The sequence below is a fragment of the Anguilla rostrata genome, chromosome 2 (genome assembly GCF_018555375.3).
Source record: "Anguilla rostrata isolate EN2019 chromosome 2, ASM1855537v3, whole genome shotgun sequence".
NCBI classification, from domain to species: domain Eukaryota; kingdom Metazoa; phylum Chordata; class Actinopteri; order Anguilliformes; family Anguillidae; genus Anguilla; species Anguilla rostrata.
Genome location: NC_057934.1, coordinates 51,617,669 through 51,638,537, shown reverse-complemented (window position 1 = coordinate 51,638,537; position 20,869 = coordinate 51,617,669). Strand labels below are relative to the sequence as shown.

At 40.8% G+C, this 20,869-nt stretch overlaps 1 protein-coding gene and 1 non-coding gene across 7 annotated transcripts; both read right to left on the bottom strand.

Moving 5' to 3' along the window:
* Nucleotides 1–76: 76 nt before the first annotated feature.
* Nucleotides 77–158, bottom strand: trnal-aag (transfer RNA leucine (anticodon AAG)). The gene has a single exon. It is a non-coding gene; the product is annotated as a tRNA-Leu (tRNA).
* A 1,642-nt stretch (nucleotides 159–1,800) lies between these two features.
* On the bottom strand, nucleotides 1,801–20,653 carry eef2k (eukaryotic elongation factor 2 kinase). 6 transcript variants are annotated; one of them, XM_064322956.1, is made up of 19 exons: nucleotides 20,293–20,653; nucleotides 17,941–18,208; nucleotides 17,302–17,367; nucleotides 15,201–15,301; nucleotides 13,842–13,902; nucleotides 13,616–13,653; nucleotides 12,172–12,343; nucleotides 11,298–11,447; nucleotides 11,039–11,171; nucleotides 10,639–10,766; nucleotides 10,281–10,476; nucleotides 9,792–9,874; nucleotides 9,461–9,538; nucleotides 8,775–8,831; nucleotides 6,848–6,982; nucleotides 6,203–6,391; nucleotides 4,666–4,790; nucleotides 4,115–4,293; nucleotides 1,801–3,966 (listed from the first exon to the last, which is right to left on the bottom strand). In XM_064322956.1, the coding sequence occupies exons 2-19, from the start codon at nucleotides 18,181–18,183 to the stop codon at nucleotides 3,857–3,859; spliced, it is 2,244 nt and encodes a 747-aa protein (XP_064179026.1). In that variant the 5' UTR covers nucleotides 18,184–18,208; nucleotides 20,293–20,653; the 3' UTR covers nucleotides 1,801–3,856. The 6 variants fall into 6 exon arrangements, with proteins under 6 accessions (XP_064179026.1, XP_064179025.1, XP_064179027.1 ...); XM_064322955.1 differs by having other exon boundaries at nucleotides 10,281–10,479; nucleotides 20,293–20,652; XM_064322957.1 differs by lacking the exon at nucleotides 8,775–8,831 and having other exon boundaries at nucleotides 10,281–10,479.
* Nucleotides 20,654–20,869: the final 216 nt, after the last annotated feature.

Here is a 20,869-nt window from a genome sequence, read left to right as displayed (position 1 = left end):
CCACCAGAGGGGGCTGCTTGTAAAGGATGGGAAAGCCAAGAGTCTTGTGCGTTTCAGAACTACGCAAAAGGTGTTCTGGCAGCGGTGGGATTCGAACCCACGCCCCCGAAGAGACTGGAGCCTTAATCCAGCGCCTTAGACCGCTCGGCCACGCTACCCTGTAGATATTACGGTAAAGTACAGACACAAGGAAGAAAGCGTAAACAAATAATTTTGAGGAGAGTAACCACTGGATATACAATATAAAACTAATCATACATGCGTAAATTATGAAAGTTCCAATGAAATTATGAAATGAAAAAATAATTTCCAAATCACTCAGTTTACACTCAGAATAAAGGCCTACCTGTGTTTTTCCTTCAAGCAAAATTTATCAATTCAATATTGTCCCTTCAGGCTGTCCCTTATCCCTTGTCTCTTTACAGGATAGGCAGCAGCTGTGAATCTGACACGAGAGTGAATCACAGAATTTCTACACCTGAATTTTGAGAAAATAAAGAGGCCAGATTCAGTTGTTGCCCAACCTTATTACATTGTTCGCATGACACTGTCTCATTGACATGACCATAACATGAAAACCAGTTCTTCCAGTTTCAAATGTCATTTGGCACGATGATACATCAGCCAGTCAGATTCCCCCAGGTCAATAACTGAAATAATAATTGAACAGCGACAACCATAATGATATGGTTGTCGCAGACACATACAACCATGGCAAGACAGGCAACCCATGTTTCAAATTAGCTTACTGCTCAAAGGCTTTTTTAAATCATGTGATCACAGAAATCTAATCTTCGTTACATCAGAGAGATACCTGTCATTTTGGGGGCAGTGTAGTATAATGGCTAAGGAGTTGGTCTTTCCCCGGTTCGATTCCCTGGTAGGTCACTGCCGTTGTACCCTTGAGCAAGGTACTTAACCTGCAGTGCTCCAATATATGTCCAGCTGTATAACTGAATACAATGTAAGTCGCTCTGGATAATAGCGTCTGCTAAATGCCTGTAATGTAATGGAAAGAATGTTTCTTCCAACATGGCCCAGTAATTGGTGAAAATTTTTACAAACCGTTGGAATTTATTGTTACAATGTGCTCGCTTTTTCCAGGCATGAATTAGATGAGGCATTGGAAAATATTACTGTATTACGGTCTTGAAACACACAACGCATTTTCATTTCACTACAATAATTATCATATCATCTGCATTATAACCATATGAGTTGGAGAGGGCTTTGAGAATACATGGGGATACTATTAATATTCAAAAACCAAGTAAAGAGGTTGCCCAGTGTTGCATATTTCAATTTATCACCGCTGTGCAGATTAGTAAGTACATTTATTGACCAGATGTCGTCACTAGAGACAGGTGCCAAATGCTTTATGGCATTGACACTTCAATCAATGCGATAGCTTGACCTGTGTCATTGCTTTGGAAAGCTACGCTCTGCGCATCACCAGAGCCTACCCAGGGGTAATGGCGTATCAGTATCAAGTCAAAAACAGTCCCTCCGACTTTTAAGATCTATTTCTTGGTACTGTATAATCCATCCCTGTGCTGAAATTGCCCACCCCTGTCTTGGTCTTTGCTACTTACCTTCAGAATAAAGTCTCTGTTCATGAAGTTAGCCACTTTGTAAATGGGTGATTTAGACATGCATGAAGACAAATCAGAATGACCTTCATTGCAAAGAAACACTGCCAAAATCAGTCATCTGTGTAACATCAATAAAAGGACTGAATTATTTGTAAATATTTTTGTGGCAAGTACACAGCATGATGGTAGGAAAAATACAACAAGACCATTTTAAAGCTGTTACAATCTTTTATTCACATATTAAGAAATTTTACAGAAATAATTCCACAAAGGAATTCCATGCTTATAGAAAATAAGTTCACATACATATTCATGCCAACTTAAAAATAAAATCCACTCTCACATGCAGCATCTGACCTGCTACGGCATACAATAAAAAAGGAAAGCATAATATTAAAACAGTCATACACAGAGCAATCCGTAAGTATTGTGACCGTGACACAATTTTTGTTGTTTTGGCTCTGTACTTCAGCATATTGGATTTGAAATGAAACAAAAATGAAATGAGGCTAAAGTGCAGACTGTCAGCTTTAAGAGCATTTACGTCCATATCCAGTGATCCACGTAGGAATGTCAGCCCTTTTTAGATGCAAAGCACCTCACCGATCTGGCTCCAAACTCACTCACACACTCTCTCACGCTCAGCAGGCTGAAGATTCTCCACAAGGGGGAGTTATTAGCACTCAAGCAGCAGAATGGTGCTTTGCATCAATGACACCGATTGCCCATTTGTCCACAACAGTGTGTTTCAGAACTCTACAGTTTTTAAATTATACTTTTGAAGCAAATTCAAAGGTGCCTGTTCAGTTCTTGAGGCTTACCAGCTGTCTGCATCTTGTAGAAAGGTTATGCTGGTGTAGTCTTCCCTTTATGATAGTCTTCAACACATCTATGCCTATATCATGGAGTGTGCTTGATCTGTTCAATAGTTGAAAAGGGGTTTTTCTTAATTTACAGTATTCTTTAGTACTGCACTACAGGGGTACTCCGCGGACTACCGGGTCGTTTGCTATTTATAAGCTCACCAGTGCATTCTTGCTTCTCAACAATGTACCAAACAGTTGATTTTGACACACCAAATGTTTTGGCTATGTCTCAGATCAATTTATTCAGGTTTTTCTATTCTATGATGGCCTACTTTACTGGCATTGACACTTCTTTTGTCCTCATTTTGAGAGACAACAGCAATAGACTCCAAATACAAACTCCTCACCTACAATCAAATCTAGACCGTTTTTTAAGCTTTCTTGTGCATGAACTAATGATGCAAAAACACACAGCTGGCCAAGAACCAGCTGAGCAGCCATTACTTTTGGTCCCAAAATGGGGGGGGGGGGGGTTACTATGTATATACATAAAGGGCTGTAATTTCTACATGGTATCTACACATGATATGATGTAAATACCCACAAATTGAAGCTGATAGTCTGCACTCTAACCTCATACTCATTGTGTCATTTCAAATACAATGTGCCAGAGAACAGAAACAAAACAACAAAAAATGTGTCACTGTCCAAATATTTCCTGACTGTACTGTATATTGCAAATATGACCATTTTGTCTGAATTCTACAATATCTGCCAAATTCTGCCATTTAAAAAGTTTTATTACATTACTGTTCAAGGTGCTTGAAGGGAAGATGGGGAAAGAATGCTTAATCAAAATGTAAAAGGCCTTGTCTCTCTCTTTGAAGGAAAAATATGTGAACAACTACTTTCCTGGCTGCCAGTTTGTCAGTGATCTTCTCAGCACACCAACTTAATAAAGGTTAGAACACAAAATAGGGAAGACATCACAGTTTATATAAAAAGCACCAGTATATGCCCCAGGATACCCATATACAAAAGCACAATGCAGCATTTAAACCCTTGAATCATATAAAGGGGTGTAAACATTAACAGCCTGGGAATAAGCCAATGTGTTTATGCAAACAGACTGGGAGTAAGGCAAATTTGAGATATGATTAGACTGGGAATACGTTAAATGTAAGCTACAAACAGCCTGGAAATAAGTCAAATATATCAGATACGAAAACCCTTGACAACATATGGAAGGTCTGGGAGCAAGGTCCATGTGAGATGTGAGCAGTCTAGAAATAAGTAAAATGTGAGATAGTCTGATTGGAAATAATCAAATGTGAGATGCAAATGGTAGTCAAATTTTAGTGAAGAGTCTGAAATTAAGTCAAATGTGAAGTGTAAACAGTTTGGGAATGAGAAGAATATGAGATGAGTTGAACAGTCTGGCCGGTGTGGTAAACCCTTTCATTCCTCCATCATTCCCCAGGCCTCTTCTGCCTTCATGTAGTATTTGTTAGCAAGTCTGCCCTTCATTGCTTCCATTGCGCCATCAGCTGCCTCTGTGTACAGGTCACCTGCGGTAGGGAGAAGCCATGAGGTTAGGCTAGGGTACAGAGCCGCATTTCCTTTGCAAATATGAATTTCAATGGCATGAAATCACATGGTCTAAATCTGAGAGATTCAGGACTTATTTTGACAGGCTGCTCATTACATTGCCTTTACCTGCCCTCTGGAAGTCTTTGTCCAGGCCAAACTGGCCTTCCTGGTACATCTCTGCCTCTCTGGCCAGCAGCAGATACTGCGGTTCATCTTGCATGCCGTCAAACTCGCCACCCTCATCGTAGTCCGTCATGTTCAGGGCACAATTATACCAGTGCACAGCCTCCTTCCAGTCCTGAGTCCTGCACACACAGGAGGAGAAGCACTGAGGGCAGCCAGGAGTTGAAGTCTACTGTTCATCCTGCCTAATTAATGTTAATTCTGCCATTAGGCAGAATAATAGTAACTGTATCCCTTTTAACACATCGTCATTTTCTATTCCAAAAATTGTCATAAACCAAATTACAATTCAAATTTTAAAAAAATCCTAAATCTTGAAACACTCATTTTCATTTGCTTGCTAGGATAACAATGTTATTAATATATACACATACAGTAGGTGTTGCACCCTTTCACAATGCCTCACACTCACTCTCGCTATCCCTCTCACAATACGCCTCACAGTCACTCTCGCACTCACAGTTCCTGTCAGATTCACACTCACACACTCTCACCTGTCAGGTGGGAGGCTGACTCCAGTATCAAAAGCTCTGGCCACTAAGATCATACAGGGTCTGTCTCCTGCCTCTGCTGCCTTCAGCAAGTACTGGAAGCCGATCTTCCTGTTCTCTTCATTGTCCTGTTTCAACAGCAAGGTACAGTTTACACAGAGGCCAGCAACACACAAATTGATTAGCAGCACTACAGCATATGTCAGGTTTAATATTTTACAGGTAACCCTTTTTAAAAGGGTTTAGAAGACAAAAGATAGATGCAGTGCTTGGAAAAGCAAGGCTTTAATACATTAAACTATCCCTGCATTTTGGGTGTATTTCCATGAACTTAGAGGCTCTGCTAAAAAAACAAAACAATTTAAAATAAGACCTAGAGTGAGAGGTATTGTGATGCAAATTATTTACGTGTTTCTTGATATGATCGTTGCTCTACTAGCATGAATAATAGCATTTCAAAAAGTTTACTACATATTTAATGTATTTCTTATTTTAAACCACAAGTCCCTGAGCCAAGATATGTTTACGTCCATGATTGAAAGCCTGACAGCGTCCTTCGTTCAGCAGATTGTTAACGGACTTCTATTTCCAGTGGCTGTGCAGATGCATGCTTAAGATTGAACCCCTGTGACTGGATGCCCAGATCACTGATGTAACAGCATACTATGATTTATGATCAGCATTGCCAAGTCAGTAAGACTGCTTCCCATCAGAACTGTTTCTCCATAAATGTATTTTGAGCATGAATACGTGCACCCGCCTGCGTTACCTCCATCAGGGATTTGAGAAGTACTACGCCAAGCACAGAACATACCTAAAATACGTCTGACGAACACACTGACCAGCTTAGGACTGCAAAACATCTCACACATGACTATGTGTCGTCACTCTTTACCCAGTTTAGCATGGGTCACTGTGCCCGGCACAAGTTACAGAGCTACGTGACACACGGACTGGCCAAGCTAATGTTGATCTACACGTAATGACCCACTCTTATAATGTCTAGCCGTACAAATATTTTGCTTTCATTTTGAATTTATCTTGTCTACAGAAACGTGATCTAATTTTGACAATTTATCACAATTAAAATGTTGACAGTACAGATAAAACTAACGTTCAAAATAAATATAAAACAATGAAACTATGACATTTAGAGCCTTTTGATAATTTGTTGGACTTTCAGAACCAAACACACTCAATATGTTATACACACACTCAAAGTTAACGCTGCATTTCTTGGGGATAGAAACTACACAGGCTTTCAATTTGTATGTATGCACTAATAGGTGCAAAACAGGAACTTATCAGGGGCGTTAACCACATTACTCCCTTTTTGTCATTCATTTGTAAAGCTGAGGAACCACAGGCACTTTGGCAAGCCATTTAGCATGTTAGAGTGCACAGACACTATGGTTTCCAGGGGTGCTTATTCACAGGGAGAAAAATGTGTAACACAACAAAAATTTGTAATATTACAATATCACACAAATATGCAAATGTTCACATTTCCAGACCACTGGCAGGGTTGAAGCAGAAGTACCTCCACTGTGTTTTCAGGCAGAATGTGGTGTGGCAGCTGCAGGTAACACTGGCCCAGGGCCACGATGGCCTCCAGCTCCCCGCACATGGCTGCCCGCTCCAGGTGATACATGGCGGAGTCCCGGTCCCACTCCTCGTCCTTCTCACAGAACCGGCCCGCCTCGTGGTAACGCACCATGGCCAAGTGCACCTTCGGAAAAGCCCAGAGAGAGGGGTGAAAACCAATCATTTGTGCATCTCCCAGAATCCAAATAGTAAACCAATTACTTGTGCAGGAGAACAAGGCCAAATTTTAATATTATGTTCATTTTTAATACCTTTCCAAAGCAAAAATGATTTAATCATTGAAAAACACACCATGAATATAAAAACAAAATAATCTTTAATAATACTGGTGACAGAAAGAAGACACTTTGTAATTGGGTCAAACATCGGCAAATGTAAAACTATTGGAAGGCCAGAATGACTACACATCATTCTGATTGCAGAGAGTGGTATGACAAAACAATTATTTCTAACACGTGACTGAAACCTGGTGAGGCTAACACAGAGGTGCAGCTGTCCGTCTAAGTAGCCAGTGACTTCAGCTGTAACAGGTATCAGAGGGAAACCGTGCAGGCCCATTCATAAGCCCATTCGTGCCCACCTTCCCCAGGATAGATTTGCCCATTTTCCGTTCCAGGTCTAGAGCATTCAGCCTCTCAACTTCAACAGCCACACAGGAGGGCCTGTGAATGTTCTGACGAGTCGTGTGGAAGACACTCCATTTTTCCTCAGTCAGCTGTAGTGCGAGACAGGAGCGACATGATTATGTTGCTAGAATACTTGTTCAGCATTTACACACCCCAATGCAATGCTCCCCTCGAATGTCCTCAGACCCTCACAGAGAATATGATTTTAGATGATATGCTAATATAATACATTTTTTAATACATGATGTAATGTCATCAGATGTAAGTTTTTTAATCTACATTTTTTTCTGACACTACTTGCTATTGTAATTTCATGCATTTATATGTCATCCTGCTTCACAACCCAACACAGATATACATAATAAGAATAAATTATAAAAATTACAATCACTGCTGAACTGAATTCATTAATACATGCACATGCATAAATCTCCAAATAAACAATTATTCATTCAGCTCAGCATTGGTTAAATAGGCTTTGGTTTACCTTTATAATCAAGTGCAACATTCTGCATTCAGACAGGAAGGCTGGTGATTAAATGAGGAATCAGGAAAAGTGAGTATTTTGGATGAAATAGGAGTGAATGAAAAGGGAAGTTACTTGCACTGAGATGATCTATTAATTCTGAGGATTTAAAGACCAAATAAATGCAAGCCTATTTAATTATGTTATACACATATTTTTGGTTGTTGAATTCAAAATATTAACAGGCAGGGAAGCCATAATGTTGTTAGGACTTTGGATGTTGATGGTTAGTTCATTTCACCACGGAAACATGAAGTCATGACAGAATGGAATAGTGAGGTTAGAGGCAAGATGAGGGGTTAAATATGGGATTTTCCTTCAGAGAACAACAATACTTCCGTGTTGTGAACATGTGTAAAGCATCCAGCCACAAACTAAACACGCCCTATGGCACCTACATCTGAACATTGTGGGGACTTATTGTGAAATTAAGCATCGAGTCATTTACATTCAAAGCGAATACTAAACAAAATCACCAGCCAGGCTAAAACAATTCATAATATATGAAGCAGCATAATACGCATTTTAATGGTGGGGTGCAGTTTAACTGAACAAGCTTTAACATGGAGGGTTTCAAATGAGTAAACCATTTCTTCAAATGTCTAATTTTAAAATAAAACATTTACCAAGCATTAAAACTGATGCACTGTGTCTTGAGACAAAATTCTCAAACATAATTGACTTTGGGAAAGACAGGTATGGATTCCAATTCCATAATATTAATGACCTCTTTCCACTCCTTATCACTACTGCACTCCACCTTTAAGTCACTCTTTTAAGAAGCAGCTTGAAATCTGCGAAGGCCTCGAATTTCTACATTGATACTGCCAATGCAGCAATATATAACATTCATCCGTTGAAGGTTTCTGATATCTAGTACACACTGCACAAGGCAAATCCTCAAAGCTAACAAAAATGCCAAAAGCCATAAGCTTTCCTTTCTCAGCAGTTCAACTGTTTAACATTTGCGCCCATGGCCTAAAAAACATTATGCCCCAAGCTTACAAGCATACAAGCTGCTGAACTCCATAAAGCCTAGTACAGAACGTTGAAATGACAGCACGATCAACGGATAGCCAGGGCAGTGCAGATGCACCATATACAGTAACAGAAGAGGTCTCATTCCGAGACATGCGTAAAGGGGAAATCTAAATCACCCGCTGCCTTGAGGGTATGTTTGCAGAGGGGGCAGACTTGGCTGAAACTGCCATTGGTTTCTGGTGAAGGAAAACAGGGATGAGTGACAGTGAGTGTGATTGGAGGAGACAGAAGCCACAGTCCCAGATGAGTGGGAGAGTTAATGGGGGGGAAAGGGGGTTATTTGATGGCGATTCATCGCCGGTGTTGGTATTTACCCGTCGAACACTGTCGTCGTCCGACTCGGACAGACATTTGCTGCGGTGGAAATGGCCCTACATGGTGGTGTATAAAAGCCACTGTCAAAGATCAGAAATCTTCATTCCCCACCCACACTACTGTGCAGGCATCCACGCCTACAAATGCCTCAAGCTGCTAATCCCTATATATGAAAAACACAATTAACCGCAGTGTGTGAGGACAGACAACTCTAGCAGAAAATATAATCATGTACATCTGCCTGAGGCTTTAACGCACATATTATCTTCCATCTGAAGCTACAGCAGTAGAGGTTCTGAGAGAGAGGTATTGTCAGGAATTAACTGTATGTACTTATTATATAAAAACTGTGTAACGCAAACTTCATACCAGGAAAAATGGTCAAAAAAAAATCAAAGCTTTTGAGAACTTGTATTCATTTCTAAAGAATTTTGCTTTCCAGTATGCACACATGTAAATGTAGACATTTTTTGCACTTTTCATCTCAAATAAGCTTGATACGGTTGTAAAAAAAACAAACAACTGCAGGGCAAGGGGTTAAGTTGCATTTTCAAAAATGGTTTCCAGTGCTTCAGCAGACTCAGGGTCACTGGACTGCCATAACCTGTGGAGTGGAAAGCAGTGCTGGGGGGTTTAAGAGCGCAGTAAGAGCAGCGGAGTAAGAGCAGCGGACTGAAGCTCGTACCCGGTCGCCATGTTCAGCAGGGTCTCCTTCACTGCGCCTCTCACTGGGACACCCGCTGTCTCCGCCGCTCTCCTGGTCCTGACACAAAAAATCACCCCGCATTACATCCACTGTGTACATGGGTTAAACACAGCAAAAACACCAAGGGTTACTGCAACTCAGAGCTGTTCCTAAGGTTTCAATACATGCCCATGTGTTTCATGGAAGTGCTTCCTGTTACAATTCCAGCACAAAATCCCCTCTTCGCTGCGCAGCTAGGTTATTTTCACTGTCAGTATCCATTTCACAGCAAATGTCTTGAATTCTACAAGATAAGCTTATTTCAACTCACTCTGTGCTCTGGGATGTTATTGTTCTTTTCACCCTGTAAGTCGATCTCACTTGTGAAGGACCAGCCCAAGGGAGAATCAGTGCCTTAGTGGAAACAAGGAGTGTAATCATCTACGTCTTTAAAATGTCAGACATAAGATTAATCTGTAGACCAGGTCGAGTCACAGTTAAATCATGTGCTGAAAAATGTCAAAGGCCAGTAGTCGTTTTGGGAAAAGGAATAATAATGAAATATGATCCTCTGTCCTCAGCGATTACACACACAGATATACCAAAGCATGCAGAACCAAGAAAAATAACAGGAACTATCCAATTACAGTAAATATTCAGTGAAAAATATACTTCACCATAGAGCTAGTGCACTGCATGAGCATACGTGCCTGTGTACATGTTCGTTCATGTTTACAGACAGGACTGCAGGTGTACAGGCATGCCCGGGTTCCTGCCTCTGTTTGAGCATGTGTGTATTGCAATGGCCTGTTGTTCTTACCTAGTGAAGACTTTCCCACTGAGCTGCTGAACTGCATTGGAGAGCAGGGAATGGAGTCCGAGTCACTCACGGCGTCATCGTTAGAGGAGGTCTCCGAGAGGCGGCTCAGCAGAGGGGGCAGGCGCCCCCCAGAGATGGTGCGAACTCTGGGGGACCCACAGTGCTCCTCGTGTCCTCGCAGCACCGTCTTAGCAGACTTCTAAGGCAGGTTGGGGGCGAAAGCTGAGTTCACTACAGGCTACTCACATTAAAGCCCACTGATCTTATGTGATAATAAACACGCCATCAACATGTAGCTGAATAATAAGCGAAGTCTTCCTGCTACGGAGACCAGTACAATGGGAGTGGAGAAGCTCACCAGAAGCTTGCTAGTGCAGTTGAGCTGAGCTTTCTCAGCAGGAGAGAGGTCGAAGGGGGTCAGGCCCATGCTCTTACAGATCTTATTGCACAGGTGGGAATGGAAAAACAGAGCCATCCCCCTCATACCTGCACAGACAAAATGTACCACCAGCAATCAGGGTCAGTCACTTAAACACCAACTCAACCGCATTTCCACCATCTGGATAAACGCTCTTACTGGTGTACATGCGCTACGGTGGCAGATTTATAGAACATGCAGTGTCCTTGGCTGCTTAATGAAATTACAGCAGTGTTACACACATTAATTTGTGTGAAATGCCACTAAAATCAACATCTATACATAAGTGAAAAGAATATGCCATGCATAGCATCAGCGCATCATCTGCAGGATACTGTACCCAGATTTCCATCTCCAAAGTCAGTTCCGCAGTCAGTGTGGATCTGGGGGTCAGTGTACAGATCTCCCACTCCCTGAATATCCACCACGATCAGCTGATGTCCAGAGCGCTCAAATGTAAAGTGACTGAACGCCTGCACAGAGAGGGAAAGCAAGACAAATGGAGGCTATTAGGGTAACTTCTCTACTAGCCATGTGTGAGAAACGTATATATTGTGAAAAGGCATGAAATCTGGGGTGTCCGTTCTTAAGACACACACCTGAGGGGTGAGCCGAATGTTTTCATCCCGAACAAATCCTGAGTTGGAGTTGTATTTGATGTACTTCCCCTCAATGTAATGCTCCAAGTGGAAGAGGGGTTTTCCTGGGCGCTGACTCATTTCCAGCACACACACCTGCATGATGTCCACCTGAGGGAGAAGGGAAGGGGGAACAGGAGAACACAAGTAAACACAGGTTTCACAGAGGTCTTTCAACTTCAACCTCACAAAACCAAAATATTCTTAATGTCAATCAATGTTCATTCATATCTGTAGGAGGGTAACAATGTAGGTACAAGTCACCACATATCCTTATGATGTTCCAGTGTGGTAAGCGCAATGAAGAAGGCGTCCATCACCCTTAGAATATAGTGTGGATTGTTTTGTAAATGTACAGGAAATCGTTTTGCTATGTCCAGTATTTTAATAAAGTTTAGCCTGCTTCCAGTTGTAGATTTACTGTGCAAGTCTAAGCTATATACCAGTGGTAATCAACCCCGTTCCTCTACCATCCTGCAGTTTTTCCATTTCAACCCTAATTTGGCACCCCTGACTCTACTCATTAGCAGCTCCATTAGATCTCTAGCTGTTTAATGAGATGTGCTTTGCAAGGGTTGGAATGAAAACCTACAGGATGGTAGATATCCAGGAACAGTGTTGGTTATCACTGCTATATACTGTATGACAGCATCCCCCACCCAGACCACTCTCTGCAGGTGTAATCTGTTCTTGCCCTACCACCTAAATCACAGGACAGCAATGAGCTTGCACTTAACTGTATGAAACTCAGTCAGAGGTTGAAATGGAGATGGTGCCAAAGTTATGGATTCCGCTCTTTGAGCTGTTTCTTCCTCACCTACCACAGCAGTTCTACCTGTTTAGGGGGCCGATGACGATTGTACTCCTCTCCCCATAATTTGGCCTCCATCTGTAGCCTAACGTCCTCCAAGTACACCTCTCGGTCCACAGGCTCGATGTAGCGCTTTGCCACATAGTTGGAAGCGGCTGTCCATTTGCTGCTGTGAGAGAAATTTGATAACTTCTTCCTGTAACAACAAGAGACCAGCAAAAGATCGGGTTAGTAAAGATTCTGACCAGGCCTTTCCACTGATAAATGCACACACAGAATCTTTAGTCATTTAAAGGTGTTAATCAACAAAGGCATAGGTTTCATTTAGCTAAAATGCAATCTGAATAAAGTCAGCATAATTAGGCTACCACCTAAATAGGTCTTTAAGTAGGTCTTTATACACGACAGCAGCATCCATTTTGTGAGTTAATAATCCCTAAGACTAACTGCTGCATGAACAGTTTTATAAAAACTCAAAGAAACCCAAACTCCCTGTATGACCAGAAAGTGGAACCGACTGTATAACCAAATTCAGACAAGTAGCTTCTGTATAGGAGAGGAGAGGAGCTTGATTTGGGAAAACTAAAATGAATACCAGACAGCATGAGGCCTCTTCAGCCTCTACAATCACAATAAGCACACACAAATTCCAACAAGACCTTTGACCTCTGTGGTGCGCAGTGCACTTGGGGCTAGATGACAAAAATAGTGCAGACTGGTCACTAGAGACAGTTTTGCGACTTACTTGAGTGTCTCATTTTTGTCTGTTTACAAGACGTGTGCCAAACTCTTAAATGTGCAGTAAGCACTACAGTAGCCATATCCTCAAGAGAAAAATGAAAACAAAAAATGTGATAAGGATACAAACAGAAAGAGATCAGCGCACGTACTGCTAGACATATTTTCACTTAGAATTATTTCTGTAATACATGAGGCCAAAGGTTAATGTGTGGCTTACTCTAATGGGAAAGAAAACTGGGGTTAAAGAAATAGGGGTAAATGATCTTATTTTTAAACCTGCATTTCCCACGGTTTCCCATGAGTATACAGATTAAGTGTACTCTCAGGCACTGGCCGAGGCACGTTTTGTACTGGGTGTCCTAGGCATACCTTGGTTTTAATAAGCATACCTAAAAAAATCTAAGACATATTTTTTTATAAGCTGCAGGTGCCCTTTGCTTACATTTACTGGGTGCAAATCTCTGTGAACCAGCTCTTTTCACTTGACCAACATAACACCTTTTTATTCCCAGACATACAGTATATTTAGAGAACACTGTCTGGATTCATTTTATTTATTTCTTTTGCACATAATGGCATAATGACTCAAACATAAAAGGAGATATGTCAGATTGTTTTTCCAAATATTATAAACTGCGACTATGGCTAAGAGAGACAAGGTGCCGTATTGAGTGTGTGAAATCTATCTATGTAACATGGTTTCACAATGACAACACGGGACACTTACGTTCGAAAACATTCTCTCATGGCTCCTCTGCCAAAGGGCTGAAAACAGAAGGGTAAAGTTAACAGATACATGGTCACTGACTCAAAAAAACAGCAAATGAGTCTGACGAATCCAATTTTTACAGTCTAATTAATTAATTTACAATTCATTCTGTATTCCATTTATGTGGTACCGTTATTATTGTCTTCTAAATACAAAACACATTAACTTAAAGGAAAACAAATACCTGGGAAGCCATCTTTATGTAAACCTGGTCCTGTGCCCACTCTCCAGTAACAGCATTGTGCCTGTAAAGTAGTATGTATAACACAGAATAAAATGAGGCACATACGATGATTTCACAATTTAAATTTATACAATGTGACAGAAGAGACTGGCTTGCCTGAGAAAGCAAACATTCTCTGAGAAAATTACAGAGAAAAACTTTCCAAAATGCTCAAACAGCATAAAGTGCATGAGAAAAATTTGCAAAACGCTAGGTTTTTTATGAACTACGTCATGCACTGATCATTAGTCAAGTTACAGACATAAATTAGGCAAAACCATTTCCTGCTTCCCTCTCCTGCAATAAGATGGAATCCAAATGAAAAAAACAAAATGTCCTCAATACCCTCCCATATAACTGCTCACAGAGGCATTCTTCAACAAACATTAAACAAGTAATCTTTGCAGTAGGATACATTGTAGACAAATATATAAAATGATTATAATAAGAAGAAGGAAGAGTCAGAGTATCGTTAGAAGGGCCATTTTCCCTCTCCTTCACTGTAACTTGCTGTAGAATGCTAGCATATGTATACTTGGTCTTCTAGGAAGAGAAAGTAATTTCCCTACTTTCAGTCGACTGAAAAGCTTGAGATTTACCGATCAAAAACATGCGCTTTCTTTTTGACTCTCAGACCATTTCTCCATGGTAATTAATGTACCAAACAGCAGCCACATGACATTAAGCCACATCGCACACTGATAAGATATCCAGCCAGCCAGCAGATGTCCAATATTTGCACTGGCACCCTCTCAGTGTGGAACTCGGTGCCACAGACAGAGAGAGACACCAAACGTGTCAGACCGGCCTTGATGTAACTTTTAGGAGGACACCAGGGAGAGTCTCATTCTAAATGTAAAATCGGAATATGAAAAATTATAACTGGAAATGGGGTCATAAGACCAGACATAATGCCATGACATAATGTTTATGACAGTTCTGGCATTACTAGATTTTAGATGGACGAGATTAGACAGTAGATTAATAAACACACTGTATTTAAATATTAAGTTTGAGATGCACATAGGTTATGAGGGAACAGGGAAGGTTTTATGTCGAGTAATGGCATTAGTTACTCAAATACAGTCAAATATTAAGCTTTCATTAAATATGATTATTATACATTATAAATATGACATTCACACCTTGTTGATGCGGCCAACAAGAAAATTCAGTGCAATATACTGTATATGAATTCACTTTAGTGTGAACTTGATTCCATTGCCTCCCAAATTGTCAGGAAGGTTTCTAAATGTATAAAGTTGAGGTGATATTCTGAATGCAAGACAGGGTGAAACAGTCAGGTGGAGAGGTCCAGACCTGTATCGAACGCAAAGCTCTGTTTCAATTTCCTCCAGGTGGAACTGCGCCCAGGGATCAGGCATGGATTTGGCTTTTTCAATGGCATGCTTCCAGGCTGCCTATAGTGCGAAAATAGAGAGTGCATTATGATCCCTAGTCATGTTCATACACACACCCTAAACATTCATACACAGCCTCACATGCTCTCACACTCTCTCACACACTTAAGAATTAATGACCTATGGCAACCACTCCTTACATTTTCATTGAAAGAATCTGGAGATCCTTCACGTCATCCTGTTTTTTTTTCTTTTTTGTAAGAATGGACATAAGTGGGCTGGAAACAGACAAAAGCAAGCAAGCATACACACATACAGAGGGATGACATGGAAGAGAAAGGAAACTGCACAAAGCTTTGGCAAAGTACAAGTGGCAAGCACAAATTCACAAAGAACATATTTATTCATACACATTCTGGAAAAATACTAAAACTGCTTCTCCCTGATTACAGAAAATGAAAGAATCACTAGCCTGGCTTTCAACTCAATTCTAAACAGTAGGCTAATAACTCAGTATATCTCAACCCTATGCAGGTTAGCATTTTCATTTGGGCTTTTCCATGAACTACTTGTGACGCAACAGTCAGTCAAAATGTAAAATAATCTGCCGCATGGCTTTCCTGGATGGCAGCCGTGCTTGACATTCAAAGAGAATATATTTAGAATGATCTATTTGCTTCCAATATCTGGGAGGTCATAGCTGTGGCCGTAAGTGAACAATCTCTTGCAATGCATGCAGCCCTGCACACCAGTCTCAGACGACCTTAAATCTCACTGCTCACAATTACCCGATAGATTTCACACTCAGACTTGTCATCGCAAGATCAGAAACACACCGCAGAGATACACTACCTCACTGGATGTTCCGCAAACTGCTACAATACAACTACCAAACTGGACAGCACACATATAGGAGTAGATATGTCACTACACACACACAAATGACTGTTTGCAACAAAACATATGTGCAGACAGATACATATGTTTCAATCGCAGGACAGTTATGGGATATTTTAATTACTGATGGGAGAGTGAGCCTGACAACCGACAAGACCCAATCACGAACTGGTTCAAATTATAGCCATAGTTCTTAAAATATCATCATATCAGCAGCTTCACCCGTTACATGGTTCAAGAGGCCCTTTCCCATGGATAGTTTAATTGTTTATTCTCTTCATTGCTTTTAAGATTGCATGGAGCAGATAAGTGGCATTCTAAAAAGAAACACTAAATGATAAAGAAAAAAAATCACATACTGCAACTATGTCTTTCACTAAAACTATAAGAACAGCTGCTAAGAAACAGAAATCCACTGGCTAACAGTAGGAAGAAGAGAGAAACAATCATTGTTTACAGTCAGATCTGATGGTTAACAGCTCATGACATGCAAACAAAGACTCCCTTTTGAAGTCGACATTGCAAAAGATTCACATGACCAGTAATGACAGTGTCCAGCATGTAATTACTGAAACATATCCATCCATCATGACACTCAGCATAAAACCTAGTTCTCAGTTAAGAGACTTCTATTATGTACTTCTGCACAGATATAAATATTTGCATTTAAAATTATTCTTTTAAAAACAACAACCACCTTTGCAAACTTGTGATGAGGTTCAGACAGACCAATGAAGTAGTAACTAATCAAACAACAATCCAAGTGAGTTTCAGGTTCAAAGTAACAAATATGGAGAATTGCAGAACAGAAAAAGAAGAAATTTTATTTATTCTGAAGAAGCAAAGGAGATTAATTCTTTAAATTAGAATTCAGTACCACCATATTTTCAATGCAAACCACATGACATTTACAAAGATATGAAACAGAAGGAATAGAACGCTTGTACAATTACTTCAGCACTTGTACACTTTAGATTGCTGTTGAGGAAGGAACAGGAAAAGAAGACACTAGAAAGGTCAGTCAGGGTGACAATGCAGCAAGAGGCAGTAAAGCATGCACACTTATTTGGAGGCAATGAAGGTGACTAAGAGGATTAATGAAGGAGAGAGGCGTTAGCTACACTAGCAAAGGGAATAAATAAGCAAGTTGACTTTGAACCTACCCGACCTCTTTCTGTTAACGCCCCAAAACTGACAGATCGCTGCTCGGGCTCAGTTTCTTTTGCATTCTATACAGGAAAACAGACAGTTGGAAAGGAAACTGACCCAATAACAAACAAGGGCTCATTTCTCCAGATCACCTCCACAATCATAGTTCGACTGCAAAGACTGAAAACCTGAATTACACCTTGATGGATTAAGCATTAGAAATAAGGGCACAAGAAGAGAGAATCTCACTTCTTGCTTTTTATAGACTGAGACAGCTGAGAGATACTCAGATGCAGTGCAGTCACAGATGGCTCCAGCTCCTTATAAGGCAGTGAGAAGTGCTCTCCACACCAGCAGCTATGGGTGTGTGCAGACTGCTCACTGCCACTGTATGTGTAGTACATTTAGCCTAGTGTCTACAATTCCATCCGCTATATCCAGTATATTCACGTAGATGTTGGTGTAAACAGCAGTGAGATAACCCCACAAGGAATCAAGAAACCTGCATTCTTATAGCATGGCATTCAATAAACAGGCAATACATAAATAATGTAATAAAGAATGTGTCATACATTGTGTTAATGCCAACAGCCAGCCGGTAAGCACAAAGCAGACCAGAGGACAAAAAAGCTCTCATGCGCCTGGCCCCTCACCTTGTACTGGAAGGAGTGTTGAGTAGGTGAGGCAGCAGTAAGTTGCTGCTTGTTGTGGATGAGATTCTTCAAGTAGTCACAAATCTCTTTGGAAGGGCTGACAGGGTCGTCCGTGATGGGGCAGATGTAGTAATCATCCTCATCATCGCTGTTTGCATCAGCAAAGGACCCCGTCTTCTGCTCTGTGCCTCTCCTGGCACTGCCCACCTCCTCCATGCGGAACATCATCTCCTCTCCCGCCATGATGTGCGCTGCACGCTCCGGTGTGCTGAATAGTGCAGCCACAGCAAACACACAGTGACACAGGCATATTTGCTACAGGCACACAAGGCTTTTCATAACTCAGGGATTAATATTGAGGAAAAAAGTTCAACAAAAATCAACATGGGTCATTTTAATTGACATAATGTGATTAGTCAAACAGCTCTCACTACCAGCCACACAAACAGGGCATGAGGCAGAAGGAAAAAAAAAGGTCTTCCAGGTCACATCTGTCTGTTCTGGCCCTCCAGTGGCAGAAAGAGCTTTCCACTGCAGCTCGGACAGCAGAAACCCTGCCCATCTTCTGACACAGACTTATTGGCAATATCTCACTTTACAGTAGTATTCCTGAGCTTAACACTGATGTTCTCCACTTCTGCAATAGCTCTAGGTAAGAGCATCTGCTAAGTAGTAGCAATGTAATATACCGTCTCTAGACAATCAACAGCTTAACATTACAACTCAGATAATGCCTACTAAGACACCTGCAATTTATTTTCCTTCAACTATAGCCATATGCAAGCATATGCATTCAGACAATTGAGTCTGTCATATATGCATGCAACCTGTGGTCATGCTGGATAGAAAGAAAAATCACACTGCACTGTAACCTGTGCAAAAAAGTCATTCACAGATGTAAAGGTGAGCTGGGCTATTCGAGATTCACAGTGAAGATGTTTTTCCTTCTTATACATTTTTACCCTTTTATCCTGTATGCCAGATACCCAAGAAAAGCTGGGTCTGGCCCTAGACAATCCTCCAAGGACCAGAAAGCATTTAATGTTTTCCTTAGAAGAACAAGTCCCTATATGACATCACCAATCTTCTCCAAGCATCACCAAGAGGAGGAAAAACTCCTTTGATCATTTCCTTGCTGCTACTCTCCCAAAGAATCTAAGAATACACTTCAGACTGATAAACTGCCCATGTTTACACAACAAATTTTGTTTCAGAAACAAAGGCTGATTCAGTGGAGTATCAGATCAAACAGACTATCAAATCAGCAAACTTTGGGTCAGGGCGTTAAATAAAATGACCACTTACAGCAGGGAAACTATTTTGAAAGTGGGATCTGTATGTCTGAAAGGTTTTTTGTGTTTTATCAAGTCATTCTTGCAAATTAACATTTCTGTTGGATATGAACAATAATCTAGTTTCAAAAAAAAGGCTCAAAAAGGCTGTTAAAAGGGCTCACTTAATTTACATTTTTTAAATTAATAAATTGGACAGAAACCAGGCGGAGTCCACCTGGAGCCATTTCGCTGTATTTGCAAAAATAAAAATAATAAATACTAAAAAAATCGTGTTAATCTGGATGAAAAATAAACACCAAGGTTTTGGTGAATCGTGTTGTTGTTCACAAGAATTCTGCTGGCGCATGGGGATGGATCCAAATTAAACGCACATTGAGGCTTAGCCAAAGCATATTGCACCAATAGGACTCACTCCAGGCTCAGTACAGTAAAACAATAATTTGCCCAAAGACCGCGTGTCAACTGCATAAACTTTCAATCTTGTCAAATATATTTATTTTCCTGTGTGGCCTAGCGAAGGGTCAGACGTTCTGCTACGTGGCTAGACTATACTGAGAGATAGGCTATGCATTTTGACGTACCAGAACCATGCAAGAGGTCTCGTTTGACGATTATTACTGCATTAAGGATATATTTTGTCCAAGAAGGAACAATACATTTGTGTCAGGGCCACCATAACTACAAAACTAGCATAAAAGCTTCACGTCGCTGTCTGGCTGGTGAAATCAGGACAACGCATCCTCACTCAGCGCCTTGCTAAACTGCAAAAAGCCAAGTTCGATTTGGCTACCATTAGCTACCGTGCAGACAGCCTAGTGATCAGATCGAAACCCCAACATAAGATAGTAATTTCGTAGCAAAACAATAACGTTGAACTATGACAGCTCCTCGCCAGTTTGGGAGCGTTCATTTCTCGATTGACAATGCTCTCTGTTACGTTAAGTTAAACACACTAATTAGCATTTATCATTTACCATAATTATAGATTCAGTTAACCAACAGCTTCCACGCGTAGTCTCAACAAACTTGCAAAACATACATAAAAAAGTGCACTAACCTGAGTCACAAAACGTCCAATTTAGTATCCAAAGAAAATATGCATGCCTTGGCGTTTTATCAACCTGTGTTTTCTTCTTCTTCGAAATTGTTGCTACTGATGTTTTATTTTCAGCGATTTCAGAATTAGTAGCTCCCGTTAACTAAATTATCTTGCACGCAAATTGCTTATGGAGTTAAGCTGGCTATCTGACTCGCTAAATATGTGGATGGCTCGAGCCTGGTTGTGTGAAAGTATTTCGCCTGGCCTTAAATCGCACGGCCGAAACCGTACGCTATCGGGTTTCCACCACTCAAATGTACAGTCGCTCACCAGCCTCCGCGGCAACGTGAGATACGTGCACGTACCGCACACAGAAGAGAAGCTCCGCCTTACACGAGCAACTAATTTCCGCCTCTTTGAAATGCAGATGGCGCTGTACGTCTGTAGCGATATTCAAATCGTTAAAACGGACGAGATTCCAGATTGTTGGAAGAAGCAATTTACGTAACATTAGTATAGACTTAGACTTGGTTAAAAAGAGGGGTATGGGGTTTTCACGTTTAGGATTGCTTTATCGGTATAACGTTAACTAACG